This window comes from Myxocyprinus asiaticus, chromosome 24 (genome assembly GCF_019703515.2).
Source record: "Myxocyprinus asiaticus isolate MX2 ecotype Aquarium Trade chromosome 24, UBuf_Myxa_2, whole genome shotgun sequence".
Taxonomy (NCBI): Eukaryota; Metazoa; Chordata; class Actinopteri; order Cypriniformes; family Catostomidae; genus Myxocyprinus; species Myxocyprinus asiaticus.
In genome coordinates this window covers 11629208-11653417 of record NC_059367.1, presented here as the reverse complement: position 1 = coordinate 11653417, position 24210 = coordinate 11629208, and the positions used below count along the sequence as shown (strand labels likewise).

The 24210-nt window shown below is 37.3% G+C and overlaps 2 protein-coding genes across 7 annotated transcripts in view; one reads left to right on the top strand and one right to left on the bottom strand.

The window, feature by feature from the left end:
- bcar3 (BCAR3 adaptor protein, NSP family member) overlaps nucleotides 1-10117 on the top strand; it is a 130407-nt gene extending 120290 nt beyond the window's left edge. For all 3 annotated transcript variants that reach the window (XM_051652771.1, XM_051652772.1, XM_051652774.1), the window contains 6 exons: nucleotides 167-906; nucleotides 3299-3414; nucleotides 4870-5041; nucleotides 5174-5285; nucleotides 5584-5790; nucleotides 7021-10117. In XM_051652771.1, the coding sequence (XP_051508731.1) occupies nucleotides 167-906; nucleotides 3299-3414; nucleotides 4870-5041; nucleotides 5174-5285; nucleotides 5584-5790; nucleotides 7021-7196 (1523 nt within the window). In that variant the 3' untranslated portion in view covers nucleotides 7197-10117. The remainder of the gene's footprint in view (nucleotides 1-166; nucleotides 907-3298; nucleotides 3415-4869; nucleotides 5042-5173; nucleotides 5286-5583; nucleotides 5791-7020) is intronic.
- The window catches only part of fnbp1l (formin binding protein 1-like), an 81878-nt gene continuing 67311 nt past the window's right edge, over nucleotides 9644-24210 (bottom strand). For 2 of the 4 annotated variants that reach the window (XM_051652775.1, XM_051652776.1), the window contains exons 9-14: nucleotides 22769-22972; nucleotides 17724-17833; nucleotides 17440-17572; nucleotides 16857-16951; nucleotides 16490-16632; nucleotides 9644-14372 (exon numbers count right to left, since the gene is read on the bottom strand). In XM_051652775.1, coding sequence (XP_051508735.1) covers nucleotides 14194-14372; nucleotides 16490-16632; nucleotides 16857-16951; nucleotides 17440-17572; nucleotides 17724-17833; nucleotides 22769-22972 — 864 coding nt within the window. In that variant the 3' untranslated portion in view covers nucleotides 9644-14193. Of the gene's footprint in view, nucleotides 14373-16489; nucleotides 16633-16856; nucleotides 16952-17439; nucleotides 17573-17723; nucleotides 17834-20058; nucleotides 20212-22768; nucleotides 22973-24210 lie in introns of all 4 variants that reach the window. The other 2 variants (XM_051652778.1, XM_051652777.1) reach the window with 2 other exon arrangements.

Sequence of the window (24210 nt, the reverse complement as noted above, 5' to 3'; positions counted from 1 at the left end):
CACATGGGTACCAAATTGAATCGGATCTCGGTACTACCGATAATATAGAAATACTTTGCTTTTATTACATATTAAACATTTTTATTAAGTATCGACTTGATACCGAAGTACTAGTACTTTTGACTTACTTAATATGACGCGTATAAAGGTTTTCCTTTGCTTTCAGGCTGTAGATCCCAGGCTCAGCTTCAACAAATGGAGCACCAGCCGTGCCCTAAATCCCCAGTATTCCGAACAGGAAGTGAGCCAGCCCTGAGTCCCACAGTGCCACGCAGAATGGCCTTTGACACCCAGCCCGGTGAGGCTATCCGTGGATCTGACAGCCAGCTGTGTCCCAAGCCGCCCCCTAAACCCAGCAAGGTGCCCTCCATGAGAGCACCATGCATCCCTGGCCTGCAGCCCCTCATCCCACCAGTATCCCCAGTAAAGCCCCAAAAACAGCGACCTTCATCTCAGCAACAACAGCAGTTGGGTAGCCCATTGAGTCTGGAAGTAAGCTACTGTGAACTGAGTCCATGCAGCCCTGCTGAATGGGAAAAGATGAACAGACAACAGGCAAATGGCTATGTGGAACGTCTAAAGACTGAGGAGGAGTTAAAAAGAACTGATAGCAGCATTAAGCTAGATCGTAGTTCCTATCATAATGCCATTGAGGCCTTGGATAATGACAGCGGGGAAGACAATGAGGGGGGTAAAGAACAAGAGCAGGATGCCAAGAAAGTTAAAGGTTTACAAAGACTTGTGTTTGAAACTGAATCAGCATTTAAACCAGGTAACACAAACTTCAGGCTGTTACCAGTTGAGAACAAGCCATTGGAGATGACAGTGTTGAAGAAAGCCAAAGAACTTGCCGTCAGTCAAGACCCAAAGACGATTGCAAAACACATCCTGCAAGCAGACTGTCAGGTATGACAATGAGACTTTGAAGTCAACATGAAGTCAAAATGGACCCTATTTACTTTCTTAATACACGTTCCTCAGTGCACAATACTGAAAGCAAAGTGCAAAATTTGGCTCCGTAATCTTTGTAAAATTGCTTTGCATCTAAAATGACTCTCCTTTCAGCTGAAGTCACTAAGGGCAGGCAAGGAAAATAATGTGCCAAATTGCTATTAATGCGTAGTTTTAGGCTACTGTTGTACGTAATGCAGCCTTTGTAAAATCTTGACAATAGTAAACACAGTAATTTAATGCTGCTTAATGGTAATGTGATATGTAATGTAATGTTATGGAAATTATATTACAGATTGGAAAAAGAACAGGTACCAGTAGGATATGTTGAGATCCTCTTGAGGGTGAACTTGACTTTCAGCCTCCATGTCCTGGTCAAAAAGCATCCCAAAAAGTTGTTGTCAGTGGTGGTTTAGAAAGGATTTAAATCGCATTTATTCTGGTATGAAATGCCAATTTTTAACGATCCAGTTGATTTCTGATTAACAATATCAAGTCCAGCCCTACATTATTTTTTCTCAGCATCAACATATATGATTTTTGACTGAAATGAAAACAAGGCTTTGAGGGATACAGTCTCCTTAACGGGTTGTACTGTTCTTTAAAATGTTTTGGATCGTTCCACTGACGAAACATTGAAGAAGAAAAAAAACAACATCATTCCAAAAAAATTCAGTTGACTTTTGACTCCAGAAAATACGAGTTGTGGAAAATTTTACGTGATCTCGATTTATACAGCTTTATAAAGTGCATGCCATTGAAGAGACTGTAAGTCTATGCCTCACAGCCCTGTTGTCATTCCTGTTTAAAATAAAATGTGGCACTTCAATGAACAAGGTCTTTGGTTTTTGAAATATATCACATTCTTACAGAAGTAAAATGGGTTGCGAATGTCATTTCATGTTGGCTTTAAAGGCTCATATTGGCTTGTATAATATTGTGCAAGATGATGAATCTATCACTGATTGTTTGACAACTTTCAATTAAAAAAAATGGGAGGGGCAGGACAAAAACAAGCTAAACATACAACAACAAAAGCGAAGATCAAAAAGATCAAAACAAAACTAGGAATAACCATCCACACCCCATTGCTGAATATACGGTAATCATGGACAGCAGGTCTGTAATTAAAATGTCATTATGTAAGTCAGCCTACTCTTCTTGTTGATGACTGGTTTCTTCTGACAACCTGAGGACAAGGCCACAGCTGTGCCACACAACAGGGACTAAATGTAGATGAATCCAATTAAAAATGACACAAAAAGGCTCTTATTCACATGACTATTTACTTTTCCACATTTCTTTCTGCCTCTATAAGAGGCACCAGGCTGTTTGTGTGTATCTGGGAATTTAATCTCAAGTTGGTTGTTTATGTCAGTCATAGGACAAATATTATAGGCATGAAAACAAGGTCAGCTCTCCCATTTTTTACACTACACTCACTGAGCACTTTATTAGGAACACCTGTACACCTACTTATTCATGTGATTGTCGTATCAGCCAACTGTGTGGCAGCAGTGCAATGCATAAAATCATGCAGATATGGGTCAGAAGCTTCAATTAATGTTCACATCAACCATCATAATATGAGAAAAATGTGATCTCAGTGATTTCGATTGTGGCATGATTGTTGGTGCCAGATGGGCTGGTTTGAGTATTTCTGTAACTGCTGATCTCCTGGGATTTTCACGCAGAACAGTCTAGAGTTTACTCAGAATGGTACCAAAGCAAAAACATCCAGTAAGTGGCAGTTCTGCAGATGGAAACACCTTGCTGATGAGAGAGGTCAACGGACAATGGCTAGGGCTGCATTTCCCAAAAGCACCGTAAGCCTAAGTAAATTGTAGAAACCATTGGCGCCAATGGCCTCTGCGATCAACTTAAGCTTACGATGCTTTTGGGAAACACAGCCCAGACTGGTTCGAGCTGACAGAAAGGCTATGGTAACTCAGATAACCACTCTGTGCAGTTGTAGTGAGCTGAATAGCATCTCAGAATGCACAACATGTCAAACCTTGAGGCAGATGGGCTACAAATGCAGAAGACTATGTCGGGAACTTTAGTTAAGACCACAGTGTTCCTAAAAAGTGCTTAGTGAGTGTATATATCTGCCCTAAATCCAGATCATGAACACTTTAAAGTCAAATTGAAATAAAAAAGACAACTTTTCATTAAAATGTAATAACTTGCTCTGTCTCTGAAACAACTTTCCTTTTCAGTTTAAGTCTCCACATTTTTCTCGCTGTATATTTATTTGGAAATACATAACATTACTGAAGCAAAAAGGGTTGTTTCAGGTTCTGGATGTTGGTTCATGTGATGCAAAAGCTCTGTGTACATGTTACAGGTTGCTAGGATGCTGAATGTTTCCGAGGAGATGAAAGGTCAAATGGGTGTGAACTCTGGGCTGGAGTTGGTGACCCTTCCTCATGGGAAACAGTTGTGTCAGGACCTCATGGAAAGGTAAACAGACACGGTCAACACATGATCTATAAACCAGACTTCTGATGATACAGCAGCGACAGGCAGTGGCCCAGAAAACCTTGTATTAACTCTTTAACCCTTAAATGCATGGGAATTTCACCACTTACAACAACCAACACTTATATATTTGGGTCTTTAGAGACCCGACACATATATCTATCACAAATGGATTTACAAAATGCCAGTTAAAACATTTCACAATATTTTCAAGACAATTAGAAAATAATAGAATAAAATATTTTTTGATATATTTTTTATTTTTCATATATCAAAGAGATAATGCAACAAATCAGGACAAATCTAGAACAGGATTCATTACTTTCACACTGAAATTTCATGAGACACAACTGGCTGTCAAACACATATTGAGCTACACATAATCTAAACAAGTATTTTCGCAGGCACTTATTGAGTCTAAATAAATGCAAAACCCAAACGACAATAGTCATATCATACTGTTCATGTGTTGTACTTGCTATAGTTTACTTCCACGTTCTTTCTTCATCAAATAGCAATGTCACATGTAAATCAAGTCAATTACTGACACATCAGTGCCACCTTAAGTAAGAAATAGCATGTATAACATCTATGTGTACACGCATGTGGGGTACTAATAAATCACCATTGTTGTACAGAAAATAAATGTGATATAGTATTTATTTGTATGAATATAGTACTACATTCTCTTGTAATAAATAAAGAGATATCCTGTGATAGTAAACTTACAGTATATTGATATGAATTAATCATAAAAATATTATTTATGGAAGTGCAAAAATAATAATAATAATAATCAGACACTATTACATACCTATGGTCTCTAATAACACTTTTGATACCTAAACCATTATAAAAATAAAAATACAAATGTTTTGCAATTTTGGCATTTCTATTTATAACAGAAAGATTGAGGAATACTAAAGAGGTGTGGGCACAGCTCCAAAAAACTGATGAGGTACAGGGGGTTGAATGATGTCTCGGGTCACTAAAGATGTATTTAAGTGTAAAGACACGCACTAAATATACACACTAAACTTTGTGTTCCATTCACTTCGTTTGATTTTGTTTGATGTTTGGTGACCTGTGAAATAGAATAGCAAGAAGACATTTGACCAATAGAGGATCTAAACATTTCAGACTGATCTCTAAATAAAAATGACACACACTCTAAAGTTGCACTGGAAAAGTGGAGTAAATATTGCTTAAAGTTTTGAATGCATTATTTTTTTGTTTTTATCTTTTGTAAAAAAAAAAAAAAAAAAACAAATAAATAAATACATTAAAAAAAAAAATGTTGAGTGTGTATTTGCGATAACAAAGCTCAGATCACAGGCATTGTGGAGTTTATTATAGATTATAGATTTAAATTTACTGCAGTGTCCAAAATCAAATAGGCTACACATTTTACATGCCTAGCTCGTCCTTTTTAAACAGGCATAACACCATGGCGATTGGCGTTGCTGTGGATATCCTAGGGTGTACAGGAAGTCTAGAGGAGAGAGCTGCCACCCTAAACCGGATCATTCTGGTCGCCCTGGAACTAAAAGACTCCATGGGAGATCTTTATGCCTTTTCCTCCATAATGAAAGCACTTGACATGCCTCAGGTACCAAATGCCTCCTTAACTCTGCTACACACAGCAGTTTGGCTTTATTCGAGTAAGAGACATTTTACTTGTGTGTGTGGTCCAATATATGGAAAAAGAGTTTGATAAGTCTGATCTTTCTTTTATGAATAGATTACCAGACTGGATCATACGTGGACTACCTTACGGAGGAAATATACACAAACAGCCATTATTTATGAGAAATCTTTAAAACCATTTCACAAAGGACTCTATGAAGGAAGCGGTATGTTTTGACCACTATTGAAACTGTAATATCAGTAAATTATTTTTGAGAAATTAATATTAAATGAAACTTAATAAACTGTAAATCCTGTCATTATTTACTTACACTCACATCATTCTAAACCTATTTCCCTCTCCAGTTAGTTGTTAATTGCTTTCATAAATTTTAATTTTTTGGGTAAACTATTCCTTTTAACAATAAAAATCAATCTCATGTGGATCAAGCTTTTGACCATATTGCACGTTTTAAATGCCCTTTATAGGTCACTTACAATAAAGTTCTTGTTCTGTCTTTACAGCTGAAATTCCACTGAGCAATGCCAGTGTTCCATTGCTTATGCCTCTTCTCACTCTAATGGAGCGGACTGCAGTCACTTTCGAAGGCATGGAGGTCTGGGAGAAAAACGACCAAGGCTGTGAAATCATGTTCCGCCACCTAGAGGGAGCTCGTGCTGTTGCACGCAATGCTGACACATACACATGCAATGCACAGCGGATCCTAAAGGGTATGCCAAGGACATTACAAAAGACAATTTAGAAGTTCAGTTTGAACATTTGACGTTTTACTTTGAGGGAAGTCATGAGCCATAGTCATAGCGATTCATTTCATAGAAGGCTTATATCTTAGATTAAGACTCATTTGAAATTTCGACATTAAAAAATGTAAGACCTAGTAATGACACGTAGCCATTGGTTTCTTACATGTCTTGGCCATGTAGTATGAATATTTAAGACGGTTCTCTGGAACACAAATAGAATTTACACTCACTGAACACTTTATTAGGAACACTATGATCCTAATAAAGTTCCAGATGTGGTGTTCTGCTGTTGTAGCCCATCCGCCTCAAGGTTCAACGTGTTGTGCATTCTGAGATGCTATTCTGCTCACTACAATTGTACAGAGGAGTTATCTGAGTTACTGTAGCCTTTCTGTCAGATCGAATCAGTCTGGCCATTCTCTGTTGACCTCTCTCATCAACAAGGCATTTCCATCCACAGAACTGCCGCTCACTGGATGTTTTTTGTTTTTCTGGCACCATTCTGAGTAAACTTTAGAGACTGTTGTGCATGAAAAGCCCAGGAGATCAGCAGTTACAGAAATACTCAAACAAGCCCATCTGGCACCAACAATCATGCCGTGGTTGAAATCACTGAGATCGAATTTTTTCCCCATTCTGATGGTTGATGTGAACATTAATTGAAGCTCCTGACCCGTATCTGCATAATTTTATGCACAGCTGCAACACGATTGGCTTAGATAATCGTATGAATACGTAGATATACAGGTGTTCCTAATAAAGTGCTCAGTGAGTGTATATAATAGAATGTTTAATTACAGCTAAACTGTTTATGACCTTTGTCTCCTACACTGTGCTAGTTTCATGTCTCTCATTGTACTCCACAAATTGTTTTAACTCAAATCAACATTTTATGTATATTTGCTTATTTAGTAAGCAGCCGTGTATAAGCGGAATAACGTACAGTCAGCTGGTCATTATCGTAAAATAAAAACTCCAAGGATAATACAAGACTTCCGCTTTAGGTCTGGATACTGACCACGCTGTCAAGAGTTTGTTTTGCCATAATGCCCGGTTGACTAAACATTATTCTTTACTAACTGTGGTCAATATGCTCACCTTTCTTTCCCAAATGATGCTTTTAATAATATTATTATTTATCAATAAAATGTATTTAATTATGACAGTATAAATAATGATATTTGCCTCCCCCTCCAGACTTCCAACCTAATGATGACATGATGGAGATCTTGAGGACTGATTTCCAGTTGCGTCTGCTCTGGGGCAGCAGAGGAGCGGCCGTGAACCAGACAGAGCGATACGACAAGTTCAAACTCATCCTCACAGCCCTCTCCAGAAAACTAGAACCCCCAGTAAAACACACAGAACTCTGAAATAAAGAGACACCCTATATATATCTTTAATTAGAAGACTTTCTGTGCAAGAAGAAACCATGGAAATTCCTGCATATAGAGCCACATCAAAGGTCCTGTGCAGCTGAACATGTTCACGTCAATACATGTGATCAAAATATCCAGCTTGCAACTTGGAAGCTATTTATGTCTATGGAGGATTAGTTTCTTCCATATAGACTTTCCAGAGGTGTGTTGTGCTACACATTTGTGACTGGTAAAATGGGCAGGTACCAATTTTGCTTTAAAGTGCATCAAAGAAGGAAGGGTATGTAGAAAATATCTAATGGCCAATATGTCATATCCCCAAAGAAGTACAGAAAAAGGTTGAGGCGGCAGAGAGAATTCTTCATAAAAAGGTGTCTTCATGAGGTCAATCACTTGACATAGAAAATGGAGATCATGAGCAATATCTTCTATGGAGAGCTATGAAAAGTCAGGGCTGGAAGCCAGGTTAAAAAAAAAAAAAAAAAAAAGGTCTGAGATCTGTCTGAAGAAATGTCATGAAGCACATTGATCAATACAGTGTTGATCTGTATACAAATCCCAAATGAAAAATGGTGTATATAATCATCACTAGTGTAAGCATGTAAAGGCTAGTTTGTGAAATATATTGTATAAGTATTATTGACCTGTAAATAGTCACCCATAAACTTTAAACGAATTATTCTAAAAAATATCTAATAAAATGTTTTTAATTCTGTTAATCTATTTTTTCCTCTTCATATTCCATATTATAGCTGAAGTATGTAACTTTTTCTGTTAAAATACATTCTCCAATCCCAGCATAATATGCAGAAACAACTATAAGTAAACCGTTCATAGGCTATTCTCAAAAACTCTTAAGCACTGTCTTTTGGGGGCGCTATAAAAATGGCCAGTTTGTTTTGAGAGACCCGCCCCAACAATGTTACACAACCAACGGTGTGAGTTGGGGCAGGACTATCACTTTATTTGACCAACGGCAGACGGGGTAATATTCCGAAAGCTATTTTGAAAACAGCATTTATTTTTACAATTTCGTTTGCTGGCGCTAGTGGCATAGAAATTACATACTTCATCTTTAAATTCCATTCCATTGCATTTATTTGCATAATACATATTAGAAAAGTTGGTACCTGGGAAACCCCTTTGCAAATACTAAGCAATCTTGATTAAAGGCAATGCTGAGAGTATGGGAAAAAATACATCCTTAAACTTTAACCATCTGATAATCTAGGGTCAACTTTCAGTGATGACTCTGCCAATATGAATTTAAATAGTGTACTACCTGGAAACATGAGGAATGCATTGATTGTTCTGGTCTTATGGCAGGCAAGATGGGTGTAAAGTATAAGTGTAGGTGTGGCACTTGTTTACTTGGAGTCAAATGTTCTGTGGAAGTCAAACTTGAGTGAGCATATCTGATTTGCAGAGATTGTGATATTAAAAAGAATCATAAAATAAATTAGGAATTTGAACAGCAAACCTATTGTAAAAGAAATTACACTCAATTGAACTCAAAGAACATGCTAGTTGTTCCTCGCTAGTATTATGCTGTTTTAAAGGTGCTCTCAGTAACTGTATTACACAAAGAAATTTACTCTTTTTTTTCATCACTTTTGAAAATGTTTGAAATCATATTCGCATGAGATTAAGACTCCAGTCATATTAGTATCTTAAAAAACATTTTATTTTACATGAAGCGGGTACCCTTCTGGGGACCACCATGTTGAGATCACATGACCAGCCAAATGCTACTTTTTTTTTATTCTGGTAACCCCTCTATTATCAGATTCTTTCTGTATACTTTCACTCATAGAATAATTTGCTGATAGCAAGTAGTGCATTTCTACAAAGGGTTTGGGAATTAAAATTATTGGTTTTTCAGTATGCAGCATAAATGTGTACAACCCCCCTGAACATAAAGATATATTTCTATTTCTAAATGATTACTATTACAATTCATGCGAAGATTATAAAATTGAAATGTATTAAACATATACTTAATAACAAAATCGAAAATATGCTATCAATATCTGTAAAAATAATTAAATTAGACAGCTTTGCTTAAGGGTTGCAAAAATTAGTACACCCTTTAATAAATTCAACTAGTGTGCAATATTATAGTACTTAGAAAGTCCTCCATAACTTTTACATATTGCTCTGACCCTTCTTGAATTCAAGTGTACAAGTTCATGACATATTGTCGCATCTATCTTGTTCCACTCTTGGAGGATGACCTTGTTGAGTACTCTGATGTTTAATGGGGAGTGATGCTTGACTTGCACCACACAGGTGCTCAAATAGGGTTTAGGTTGGGTGACATACTATCTTGTTTATCCATAGGAATGCAGCAGTGGCATTGGAATAATGTTTAGGGTCATTGTCATGGTAAAAAAGTGCCCGACCACACATCAGGGTGGGGAAAGAGGGTGGCATCTTATCTCTTTTTAAGATTTTGCAGAACATCTGTAAATTCATGATGCCATTGATGAAGTGCTATTCCCCCACACCTTCAGCACTCATAAATCCCCATATAAGAACTTCACCACCACTGTAAAGTACATTAATGTGGGTACCATGTAATTCCCACTGTACTCCTCCCCATGTGATACCATGTATTTTGGATTCCATCAAATAAAAAATAAATAAAAAGACTTTGGCTCATGAGACCAGCTTAAAGACTCTCAAAGGTCTGCACCTTTATCAGCATGGGCCTTAGCAAAGGGTAAACAAGCTTCTTTATGCTTTGGGTTCAGCAGTGCCATCATGCATGGATGACAACCATGCATTCCACTTCTTTGCATAGTGTCTTATTGTGTGAGATGAAACAGTCACTCTAGTTTGGCTTCCCACAGCTTTTGCCAGATTTGAGGCACATGCTTGGCAATTGTTATATTAAAAAAACAAACAAAAAAAAACGCTCATCATGAGGTGAAAGCTTACAGTGCTGGTCTGAACATTTCAGGAATCTTGTCACAAGTCCATCCTTTTTGAATACCTGTCAATTTTGCTACAGTGTTTTTACTCAATAACAGTGATTTGCTAATACTCTTGTACCATTGTCCCCTTTTGTGCAAATAAATCATTTTCTTTATTCGTTTACTTGACATTTCTCCATGTGGTCCATTTGTTGTCAGCACTGATTCTGAGAGTGATTTAATGGGTTAAGTAACACTTACAATTTAACCAATTGTCTCTATTTGAGTGTGGTAGTTCAAAAGAATAATCTGCTGATCAATGTCTCTCAACTAGTTCTAGAAAACATTAAGTTTTATATTGTAACTTTCAGAAGGGTGTGCTCATTTCTGCAACATGGTCTTTTATCATTTTGATAAGAAAATAATTTTTTCTTGTTTAATATTGACATATTTCATTAGTATGATAAACCAGATTTGCTTAAACATTACATTACACATGAACATCAAATATATTTTATTTGTAAATTGAAAGAGCTGAATTTTTTAGGTTTCAGACGGGGTATACTCATTTATGCTGCGTAATGTATGTACTGCTGCTAAATTGCACATCATAAAAAAAAAAAAAAAAAAAACACTTGAGTGCACCATGAAGCCATTCCTACAGTACATGTACCACTGTGTTCAATAAATTGATACACATATCAGATCAGTCATGAAACAAGCAAGTCAGGATGAACGAGACAAACAGACAAGTATTTATTTCTCAGTTTCTCTTGCTCCAACACAATCCCCAGTATATAGTGGTCACCATAGTCTCACTGTACAACACATTTGCTCCAAACCTTGCATTCACATCCGACATAATTCCCTCCCTAATATTCCAATTCAAATGCAACAGGGTAAAAAGTGCATTAGTTAAGACTAGGGTCCATTTGACAATAGTGTTCAGAAGCAAAGCACTGGTTACATGGACATAACGGCACGGTTCTCAAAAGCAACCTCTCTCAATTTTGCTTGGTTAGAAAACCCCATAAAAAAGTCACAATTAAAACACATTCATTCTGACATAAAAATGTTAATACATACAGTTTAATAATAAAAACTAACTAGGTATATACATATGCATATATGCATCCATATGCATACACAGATTTATATGTAAGAATCACATTCACAAATACACGCTCTTGAGATCGGATTTTGGAGACGTGTGGCCCCTTGTTGGAGGGCAGTGATGGTACCACAGCATGTTTGTTGATATCTGCTGGAGAAAAAATAAATCAAGCGACGCAGAAAGCTGGCAGCCCAAGAACAAGGAGGTTTTTTGGGCGTATAGAGGCAGATAGACCCCTGTAGGCTTTTAGTTACCATTCAGAGACCTGAAATTCAGGCAGAGATTCAGGTGCATGTTGGCATGAAGGGTTGATGTTCAAAGATCTTCGTTGGTGTTTTCACTGCATGTTTTATATGGTGTATGGCTCCCCCTGCTGGTCAAATGTAGAACAGCACCTGGCTACTTCGTGGGGTGGGGGGTGGGGTCATGTTACTGTGGGCAATGTTGCCTTGGCTACCGTAAGTCTCATGCTTCCTCTTCTCTGATTGGTCATGCTTTTGACAAGGACTTGCACAGGATGGTTAACATAACATTCATGATGGAATGCATCAATGACGGAATTTAAAAGTAAACCAAAACAGACATACAAACAAGACAAATCACAGAAGTGTTTAGATATTAGCGGCAAATGGAATAAGTGGTTAAATCCTATTAAGGGGCCAATTGGTCAAGACAGAGTGAGGAACAAATGGCTGTAGATCATGCAGGTGCAGGGTAAGAACACATAAGATGGCATAGGAAAACATTCCAATGACTGTTGAAATGGAGCGCTAATGTTAATGCCAGGTAACAACACCCATTGGGTTTCGCACAACTCTGTTCCGACTTCATTATTGCTCAGGGGCATCTTTCCCGTTTGCCCCTCCCTCCCTGCACAGCCTGTTATCCCTGGAACATTGCTGCAATGGAATGATGTTAATACTCATGAAACAGCATGCAAACATGCAACCTGCCCCAACACAGCCCTAAAGTCTCACCCCGGTCTTAATGCCCCCTCCCCCAATGTCCCCACTAACAGACCCGCAGCAATGAGTCCCGTTCCACCTAACACCACAGAACCCCATTCATCCAATCAGGAACCTGTAGCCATAGAGAGAGAAGAAAGGACAGAATCATTGACAGTTCCAGAAGCACTGGCCAGAAAAAGAGATTCACCTCCACAATCATAGAGGACACTGGTGAGCAAGTGAGACAGCCAAATAAATTAAGTGCTGCTCTCAATTTAAAGGTACACTTAGTAACTTTTGTATTTGGGGCCCAAATGTCCAGGGAGGCCCACAACAAATTCAACACTGAATTTAAAAAAAAATTAATAGGTAAGGGGCCCAGAATTCCTTGCTACAGCCCTGGTTTCAGATGCCATTGTACAAATTTAGTATTCACAGTCAGCCATGACTACTTTACTCTGAGTGAAAATGTCAAATAACAGTATGGTTACTAAGATTAAGCGAGTAGTAGTCGGCTGGTCATGTTATGATAACATGGCAGCCCCCATGTGCGGACCCTCTCCATGTAGAATAAAACAGCTTTTATAAGGTTACTGATATGACTGGAGTCTTCATTTTAACGTGAGTGTTCAAGATTTTCTACATATATTGCAAAATTACAAATCATGTCTTGAGGAGATACATTTTTTTAATGAGGAAAAAATTACTGAGTGCACCTTTAAGCAATTATTGTAGTGGATTTTCTTGGACGAAACATGATCTTTTGAGTCTATGCTTCTAACCTTGGCTTACACATAAAAAAGCAATTAAGTGGAGTGGTGGTGGTGTAGTGGACTAAAGCACTGAACTGGTAAGCAGAAAGTTGTTGGTTCGATCCCCACAGCCACCACCATTGTGTCCTTGAGCAAGGCACTTAACACCAGGTTGCTCCAGGGGGTTTGTCCCTGTAATAGGGGCACTGTAAGTTGCTCTGGAGAAAAGCGTCTGCCAAATGCATAAATGTAAATGTAAGTTGTGCCACTAAAAGCTTAAAGAGAAGAGTGGCACCTTGCAAGAAAAGTTTATTTGCAACCAAAACAGGTCTGCCGCTAAGGTAATTTGGGTTGCTAGGGAGGTTAGAGTCAATTGGGGTAAACTCCTCGTGGTCGCGATTAGTGGCTCTCGCTCTCAATGGGGCTCAATGGTAAGTTGTGCATGGATCGCAGAGAATAGCATGAGTCTCCGCGGTGTCATGCACAGCAAGCATGGTGACAAGATGCGTGGGCTGACTATCTCAGAAGTGGAGGCAACTGAGACTTATCCTCTGCCACCCGGATTAAGGTGAGTAACCGCCACCATGAGGACCTAGTAAGCAGTGGGAATTGGGCATGCCAAATTAGGGAGAAAGGGGGATTAAATAATTAAAAAATAAAAATCAAGGTAATTTTACGGCAAACAAATGACACTGCGTAAAAAGGTAGAAGAATCTGCATAGATCGAAAAATCAGATGTACACACTGTATCCACCCTTGTAGTTCATTCAAATGAACTGTAAATAGAACTGGACTGTATAAAACAGTGAAGAGAGGCTCAGAGAAAAGTGTAATTTAGTTTCAACATGTACATACAAACATACATAAATCTCAACATTAAAGAGCTGATTAACTCTCAGGAAAAAAAAAAAAAAAACATTTGAAAAGATGGCGATTTTGTTCAGTTTTGTTCCAAATATTCTGAGATGATAAAAAAAAAATATTAACAGTGCACTAAAATTAAATAAAAAGCAATAAAAATCTCTACAATCCTACTATGAAAGTAGCCTCATCTTTAGAATAATCCACTGCAGCAAAGTCACAGTGCGAAGCAACATAGTCACTTAAAAAAGTGTGTTTGTGTGTGTGATTGCGTGTTTGTCTTTGGGCTCACACAGTGAACAAAAGCATACGGCAGTCAGTCAAGCTGCACTTGATGAGGCACAATAAATCTTACACATGCTTCCCCATGTGTGATGTCATAACTAGCTGCCGTGGGTGTTGTCATATGTAGGTGACTGCACCTTTGCTGTTTTTCTCCAGTGTAATCTCCACATAGGACGTGGGGACGTAGCCCTCCACCCCGTTCTGTTTGCGAACCCGTGTCCATCCATCACCTTTATCCTCCTCTATGACATACAGCACCTCATTCTCATTCATCACCAACGTGCCCTCGTTAGTGCCTAAAGAAACACACACTTCTGTTTTAGCACCTTAACAAGAAGAGAAGACATTTTGATTAAAGCCTATTGGCGATGCTATGCAGAAATGCAGCATCAAATTTATTTGGGCAAGTTTCATGTAAACATGTCCAGATCATATTTCATGCCAAAATTCAAATGTAAAGAAGGGTTAGAAATTAGATTTTATAAAAATAAAACTAGGCAGATTTTCAAATGATTAAGAATTTTTTGCATTGTGACATTATTTTCATGACAGTTAAGCACAAGATTTCCTGTTTCAGCGGTATACCCAAAATGTATTTAATACATTTAATAATAAACCAAAAAAAAAAAAAAAAAAAAGGATCAAGTGTTTGGTATCATTTTGAAGAAAACTTTTCAAATTTTTTAATGATACAGATTATGATAAAATCTGAGACTTTGCCTAAGAAATTGCTGAAAAAATATATAAATAAATAAAAATAAAAATAACGAGCCAAAAATTTACTTTTTTCTTATTTTTCTGATTGACATTATACAGTATATCTCAGGGTATAAATAAGGTAGCTCCGAAAAAATGCTTTTGTTTTGCTCTCAATTAAACAAGTAAAATTGTGTTGATACGACAAAGCAATCAAAAGTTATAGCATTACAAAAATGATTTAACCTAGAGTAGAGTAAGCCTCTCTAAACAAATAAAACATGATAATTGTGCATAAGAACTAATTACACAACAATGACTAAAGGTATGTTCTCTTTTCAAAGCATGCAGGCATGGGTCTCATTCAGATCTCATTCAGTTCCATTCTGTGTCATTTGAGCCATCATTGAGTCTGTGATATGTCTTTGGCACCATCTCCTGGTGGGCATATGTAATCAAGAGTGAACGACCCTCTCTGCCCATATTTGGATGACTTCTACCTCTGGTTGGTAGTTTAGCATCCCATGACACTGGACAACGTACTAAATAATTTTCGATGAAGTCATCTGACCGAGGAAAGCTAACGTGTTTTTAGCCAGACAGCACATTATGTGCTGTGTGCACATTGTGCTTTGTGTGTAATATCTAATGATTATGCTGTGTGGGGGCTTTTGTTTTTTTTTTTTTTTTTAAGATAATTGCAGCCTCTAAGTAATGGTATGTGATATTTTATGTTCCATTTATTTTATGTGAAGTTATAAGTGGAAACGTGGCATATAAGCAACACCTTTTTACATGTAACGTATGTCAAAGACATACTTGGCTATTACTCGCTATATTTTTTCTGTAAGTAAAACAAATAGGCTGTTTGCATTCTATTCTTTTAGAGCTTATGACACATGGCTATTTGATCAGTTTGATGTTTTTACCAATTATAATAAAATGTGCAGTGCAAAATTATTAATACATTATCAAAACGGAACACTTCTGATTTGTCTGCAAATTTCAAAGCACTTGTTCAGTTTTGGTCATAATACCTAAATGCATTTTAAAGTACAGCTTTTAAGCTTTAAAACGATACGTACGAAAGACTGTAGTTTTTTGATAATATTTTAATAATCATCTTTTTTTAAACAAAGGGTTAAAGTAAAAAAAAAAATACTATTACTACTGCTATTCCTAAAAAAATACAAACATAATACAATTACAGTAAAAATCCCAAATACATTGTTTTAATTAAAATCAGCATAATTTTAAGGCAATATTACAAAAATTACTAAAGTCATTTGGCAGACTCTAATCCAAAGCGACTTACAAACGAGGAACACAGCACGCAATTTGTCAACAATATCTGAAGTATCGCACTGCTCTAGTTCTCAAAGTTGCTGGAGTAGTATAAAAGCTAGCACTGAAGACAGACAAAGAATATACTGTATATCATTTTTTGTTGTTGTAAGTGCAAAGATTTTACCTGTTATATCATTGAAAATAACTTTGCATGAGATAATAATGAGAATTACATTTATTCACATTACTGTAAAGAGAATATGGGGAAAAATCTGCCAAATTGTCATAAAAATGTCACAATACAACTAATCTTAATGGAATTAAAAATAGGCATAATTTTTTTTTTAAGCAAAAAATTCCTTTCTATTTTGAGGTGAAATAGAACCAGGACATTCTCTTTTTAACTTGTTAAACTAAGCTATTTTAGTACCATCAAAAGAGTAGAGAGCTTTGCAGTGGCCAATAGCCGGGAGAGGATCGTCATCATCAAACTCGTCGTCAAACTCGTGTGGATCTGGCTGAGGTGGAGACCGATGCTCCTGACTGTGATCATCTGTGTAACTGCCTTCAGGACTATAATACAGAATATACCACAGAGAAAACAAACATGGCTTTCTCTGCCTTTCTACACGTTTCCAATTACAAACAATGTGCAGAACAACAGGGACAGCTCAACAGCTCTTCTAAGCATGGGTTTACAAACAGTTTAGGCACCCTTAAAATGGATGCCTGTATATTAGACCTATTACAGTCCCTCTGTGTTCAGAATGCAGATAATGTAATCAGGAAATCCAGACCTCTCTCTGCCTTGGGGTGCATGGTGGTTCACATCTGCACTGGGCCGTCGCTCACTACGGGAACCATGCTTCCCTTCAACCTCTGCTAGCCAAGACTGTGATAGAGACAGACAGGAAAAGAGCAATTTGTTTCAAAATACAGTGGGGTTCCAAAGTCCACATTGAAATCTGCAATCAACATCTACTTTAATCCTGGAAATGTTTTAGAATTGACAAATTTACAACAAATAAATGTTATTATGTAAAATGAAAAAGAAATATTTAAAATTCTGCACGATTTCTAGGACACAAATCGAATAAGCAATTTTTTGTGTGCAACTGACCATGTAAAAAAAGCCTATTTTTTTGTCAAATGTTTAATCAAAATAGATAAATAATAAAAATATGAAAAACATGGAAGTTATTTTCTAAATTTGTAGGTGAAAACTCGCATTGTAACGCTTTATGTTCATTCCTCCACCAGATGGTGCTGGCACACAGTGGCGCTCAGCTGTTTTACGTCAGATATATCCAGAAGACCATATCCGGAGGCTTTGCTTCCTTATAAGACTGTAACAATGAGTCGCTCCTCTGGGAAAGCTACCTCATTTTTATGGATCTCTGAGCGGAGTTTCTCCATGTTGCATATGGTCTCTGAAATCTTAGGCTGGAGGCTTCCAGGATCCCCCATCTGTGGATTCTTCTCATAGACATCCTTCATCTTGTTTAGAGCATCTCTGCGACAAGGACAATTATGATTTTGAGATATTATTCTCTAGCCATTTAACAGGCTTTAATTGGTTTAACTCTTCATTTCAAACTTTTGTGACTGCTAGGTTATGTAAAGAAAGTGAGAATTGAAAAGGAGCGGGACACTTTTTGGTCTACCTTTGGTCCATTTCTTTCTGTAGTTCTTTGTTTAGCTCATCAATCCTCTGTTGAAGTTTTTTGCGTCTCTGTTCAGGAGGAAGGTGGCTGAGATCCTCAAGTGTTGGTGCCTGTACAAATATAGGTTATTGGTTGGGAGGCAAAGATGTCTCAATGAACATCTATACAAACTCACACAGCTACAGTTCTCAGATTTGCTTTTTAGAACGATGTCCTTCCCAGAGTGTAACGGGCCAATTTGTTTGCAAACATTCAAATTTTGCAATTGAAATTCAATCCAAACTTTATAAACATGAACCCACACTATAAGAAAGACATCTTTAAGCAGCACAAGGTTTTTTTTTTTTTTTTTTTTGCAGTTAAAGCATCTCTAAGCTTTGGGAGCTAAAGAAAAAAAACAATCCTTTAACTAAACACAAAATCTATTCTCAAAACCTAAGCATATCTATGCTACAGCAGTCCAAAACACACAGCACCAAAACTTACCAGCTTTAATGACCACTGAGCAGTTAGAACAAAGACAACAAATCACCCATCAACATCAGTCAACCAACTGCATTTTGACTGATGATTTTAGTCACACGATCACACAGAAAGGCATCACTGGGACAACCCAAGCCTTGACCGAAGTCCGACAGAGTTCATGTGAGTACAACATGGTTAATACACCATAAACGAGAAGTTTTGGAGGTCTGGTCATAAACCTCAACCAGCCTGAAACCTCACAACCTCAACTTTGTTTTCAACACTTTAATTTAAGCTAAGTTATTAACTACAAGCTAAAAGAAGAACTGCTATAATATAGTTGCATTTTACAGAAGTAGGCCCTGATGCGGCTCTCACAGCAGCTAACCTGAACTTCTTGGACAATTCAATATTACGGCTGATAGCAGGGTGTTAGGGTTACCGCCACAACAGCTTCAAACAATGACAGCACTCCAACATGCTTCTATGGTAACTCTGCCAATATGCAAACATTAAGTGAGTTTACCACTGACACTTAGCTAAATAAACCAAGAACATGTGGAGGAAACAAAAGAAAAGATTGTGAGATTTCAGAAAAGCTGTTTTTGGATTGTTAAAATGGTGATTCACAAACGTTAAAAATCAGTGAAAGACTATATGCGCCCTCACCAAACTGTGTGTGAATGATCATCATTCATTCGGGGTGGGACTACTTGCAGATAATGTAAATGACTTTGATGAGTTTATCCTCTTTAAAGAGATCCACAGCTGCATGTTAAAACATTTTCGTAAACAAAATATGTTTGGCATATAATACACAAACAATCAGCTTGGAAAACAGTTTTATCGCAGTTCAGAATTTTAAATATCTTCAAAAGAGATTTATTCAAAACAGTGATGTTTCTAGACTAAACAGTACATTTCCAGATGACTGGGACTTCTCATGTTTGTCAATCTATATCCTATGTTCCTGTCCTCAATTCTGTTTAAAGGAGCGGTCACACTGACAGTGATTTGCAGTGGCAAGAGTAACCAAAAGTCATTCATTTTCAATGACAGCTGCTGAATTGGGTGACAAGTGATCATTCTCGATGCAAAGCTGAGCAGAGTATGGCGACTATCAAAAAGTTTGCAATTTGATTTGCATAGTTTGACGATCTGCAGTGATTAAAGGGATAGTTCACCAAAAGAAAAAGACAATTCTGTCACTACTAACCCTCATGTTGTTTCAAACATGTATTACTTCTTTCTTCCATTTAACATAAAAGGAGATGTTAGGCAGAATGACAGCCTGTCACCACTCACTTTCTTTGTATGGAAAAAAAAAAGATGCAATGAAAGTGAATGGTGAGAGACTAACATTCTGCCCAACATCTTTTGTGTTCAGCATAAGAGAGAAAGTTGTGGTAAATGGGTAAATGCTGACAGAATTTAAACTTTTTCGGTAAACTACCCCTTTAAAACTCATCAGTGTGAATGCACCTTTAGAGAAATTAAAATATGTCTTCAGTAGCATGAAAATGTATACAATTTTTATTGCATTAAAAATAAATAAATAAATAAATAAATAAATAAATAAATGAATGAAAAAGCACACAGCCAACATAACCTCCACCTTGTTCTAAGGATTTTTGCAAAAATGCCAACTCTCAATTTTACCCCATCGCTAAAATCGTGGGCACAACTCCTTGGAACCAGATAAAGCCTTATTCCTTCACTCAACAACAATCTTTAGTCATTTTTACAGATTAATTGTGTCCTTGTGTGCTGGAATTAGCTTAACCTTGGGTGAGAGAAACTGGCCCAAGCGCAAGTGGTAACTTCAAAATCACTGCAAACCCACACATGCTGACCACAGACCAACTCTTACCCTTTTTTTCAAAGCTCGGAAGGACGGGATCTTAGCTTTTGTGATTCTCATTTCAGACAGATGGTTAGCTATCCGCTCAGTATTGAATTTAGGAGGCTGAAAATGGCCAGAGGGAAAACTTGGGAGGGGTGGGGGTGGGATGGATGGGGGAAGCTGGGACAACAAGATTTAAGTTGAGCTAATAACCAAACAAGTAAATACAAACAAACGAACATTCAAAAACCTGTTTGTTTGCCAGCAAGACATCTTGGGGTATCTGCATGTTTAATGAAATAAATCGTTTATTTCAAAAAGACCTTTTAAAGGTGCACTCAGTCATTTTTTCCTAGTTAAAAAAGTTTAACTCCTAAAGACATGAATTGTAATTTTGCAATATATGTAGGAAATCATGACCACTCACATTAAAATGAAGAATCCAGTCATATCAGTAACCTTATAAAATCTGTTTTATTCTACATGGAGAGGGTCCACACATGGGGGCATGTACGGACCAAAAAAAAATTTTATTTTTTTATTTTATTTTTTTTATTTAAACCAATTTTGCAACAAAACAAATATAAATTCATATTAAGTTATGAAATAGTGAGGTTTATCAGAGAAACCACTTTTAAAGGAAATTATAATTATCTTATTATTTACTCACTCTTATGCCATCTCAAACAGGTATGACTTTCTTTCTACTGAGGAACACAAACGAAGAAAGTTTGATGGAGATATGATGCTGTTTGTCCACTCAATGCAAGTCAACAGGTTTCAACACTTTCAAGCTCACATCACGGTAGCATCAAAGTAATCCATATGACTCTAATCGTTTAATCCATGTCTTCTGAAGCCATACGATCGGTTTTAGGTGAGAAACACCAAAAATGTAACTCCTTTTTCAGTAGAAATCTTGACATCTGCAGTCTTCTTGGCAGGATCATGATTTGAAGCTCAATTACACTTCCTTGTGCTTGATTAACGCACAGAGCGCTGTACACATGCTGTGTATGCAACAAGTATGAGGAACTGTAATTGAGCTTCAAATCATGATCGTGCCAAGAACCTTTTGCCTCACCTTTATGCTGCCTTTAAGGTCTTTTTGGAACTTGAAAGTTTTGGACCCCGTTGACCTGCATTTTATGGAAAAACTGTCATCATTTATGATTTTAAATATCTTTGTGTTCAGCAGCAGAAAGAAAGTCATCTGAATTTGAGATGGCGTAAGGGTGAGTAAATGATGAGAAAATTCAGATTTTTGGGTGAACTATTCTTTTAACAACTCATCAATACAACAATTAACATGTAAATTGACAATTCAACAACAAAATTTAAGGCACTTCTGATACAACACGTCACTTAGTTTAGATACATGCTGCACTGCTTCCTTAACTTAGCACTATGAATCTGCATTGTTAGAAACCTGTAAATCCTCAAATTTAAGATCTCCACAAACAATATTTAAGATGCTTATTGGTCTTAAGCTTTTAATATGTTTTAAGGATCTACAGATACCCAGCAACTGAACTGAAAAAAGTCTAGCTTGGTAACATTGTTTCCTAGTGAGTTTCTTTTTTTTTCTTTTTTCTTACAAAGGAATCAGAAACTATGTGGTACCGGTAGATTGATACAATAGAGAGAAAAATAAAAATTTAAAGAAGGAGTTCTAGTCAGTGTCAATTTCTTGTGTAACAATCCCATTTCTTCCAGTATTTTCCTCCCTTGTCCTTCTGTAACCAAAGGAAGAAAGTAATTTTTTTTCCATGGAGCATATTTGATTAACGATACCTATAAAAAGGTCCATCGTGGGGGGGGGGGGGGGGTGGAGAGTTCTCTTGAGCCAACATTTAGTGACAGCTTTTTTACAAGCAACCAAAAAGATCTTCAGGTGGTAATTATCAACTTTGCATAAACCTTCTGGAGTTACCCCAAGAGACATAGAGGAAAACAACACATCTATGTTAAAGCCTAAGATCCTGGACATTAATTGTCCCACCTTTACCCAAAAAGGTTGAATATGTGGACATAACCAAAAAATGTGGGCTGAGTCAACTTGAAATGAACCACACTCCCTCCAGCAAGGGTGCTGAATCCCGGTGAACTTAGATTTCTGCTTTGGCGTTATAAAAAAATCTAATCAAACTCTTCCAACCAAAATCTCTCCAAATCAGTGAGTGAGTAGTGGAGCACTGAGTTTCCCCAAGCATGTAACCATACTTCATCAGGTATTTCCACCCTCATGTCTTTTTCCCCATTGCTGTTTAACATAGTCAACTGAATTTTTATTCATTGAGGAGATAGCATTGTATAATTTACCTATTACCCCTTTGATATTTTCACCCGTATATGCATCTATAAAAACCTGGGTCAGTTTTGAAAAAGTTTCATGATTGGGGTTTCCTAGTGAGTTTCAATGTTCATACCTTCCAAATCAATGGTTTCTAAAAACAAGAACTACTTTCAAGGGAAGGGGAAACATGAAATGACATATGTTTTTAAAAAGACAAAAGTCAGGTTGCATGTAGGTACTGACAGTAGAGCTGTGAATGCATAAGTTAAAGTTTGACCAAACCTTATAAATTTTGACTCTTCATACAAGCCAATGTAGAAAGACTAGCACAGATGTGGGTTTTAAGTTATTACCTATCCTGAGCAAATGAGCCATAAGTTGAAATAAGTTGAAATAAAATGACATAAAATGCACGTCAATGAAAGAATGTGTGAACCTCACCTTGGGCTTCTTCCCAAAAAGCCAAAGTTTGTTTTTGGTCCTGCTGATCGCAGTTTTGGGGTCTGGTTTGCCTCCCTCTGTTTTTGGGGTCCCGATGGTGCTATCTGACCCTGTTCGTTGGATGTTCTGACTGAAGTCCTCAAAAGGGAAATCAACAGGGGGCTCAAAACCAGACTTAAACGACTCCACTACAATTGCAGAATCCTGTGGGATAACAACAGATTTAACCTCTTTTTTAAGAGCCAAGAGCAAGTATCATACATTGTACATTCGATTATAAAATGAAAATAAACCTTTTGCCTGAACACTTCCGCCCACATACCACCTCTATTTCTCGACTAATAGGCACAAAAACTATATTTGTACTGCACTATTTATTTGCACTCTTAACCAAAATACTCGACTCAGTGACTCAACTAACCTTATAAATTGCACAGAGCACTGCAACAGTATTTTCTCCATGCTCGCAATGATTTTAGTCACCTTACTGGAAGCTGAAATTAATGTTTAGGACTTTATCTGTATCCTGAGCAATTGCAACTTTCTTTAACCTGGAATCAAGTATATAAGCAAGTAGACAAAGCAGACATGTTTATCCAAAGTGACTTTTAGTACACTTATTACAGGCACAATGATGGCATCGATCCAGGAATGTTCTGGTTAACAGCCCATAGCTTTAATCACTATATTACAACACCAGGGCAGTTATATATTGCATCTCCTAAACCGGCATTTCACAGTGCAGTCTGAGACGATTCAATGAGACACAAGAGAGACTGAAACTGAACCTGCACATTCACTCTTTTTTTCACGGAGATGCAGAATCTCTCATGCGTATTTGGCTCAGTTTTGCTCACAATCCAACTATGATATTGTGATGCATTGCGTTATACTGAATCGTGACATATTGCGATACATATCGTATCTTGAAGTGGTTACCCAGTGCTAGACAAAAAAAGGTACAATTTCACAGAATACAATGGTATTATATTAAAGGCATTAATTTCCCGTATTATGAGAAGGAAGAGTGAGGAATATAATGTTGGTAAACTGTGGGAAGAGACATGATAGAGGATGGTCAGCTGGTCTGAGAGGAGTATGATTGTTGAGGGTGTGGCGTTTATTACAAAAGAGCTCTGGCTTCACGACATCAGTTTAACAGCCTCTATGAGACTCATATAACTTCAACATATGAGCAGCGGGCATTAGGAAATCCCAGAAAAACGCACAGTAAAGCTCACAAATAGAACAGAAAACAATTGGGTCATTAATTAAATAGTGGAACTTAGATTTAAGCTGGGCAGGACCGAAGTGCTGACCACTGGTGAGTCAGGGAACAGAGTGAAAGAGAGCAAAAACAGGACAGAAAAAGAAAACGAGAGACTGGGCAAGTTGATATTATCAGTAGGGTTCGGGAATCGACAACCAGTTCTTATTCAGAA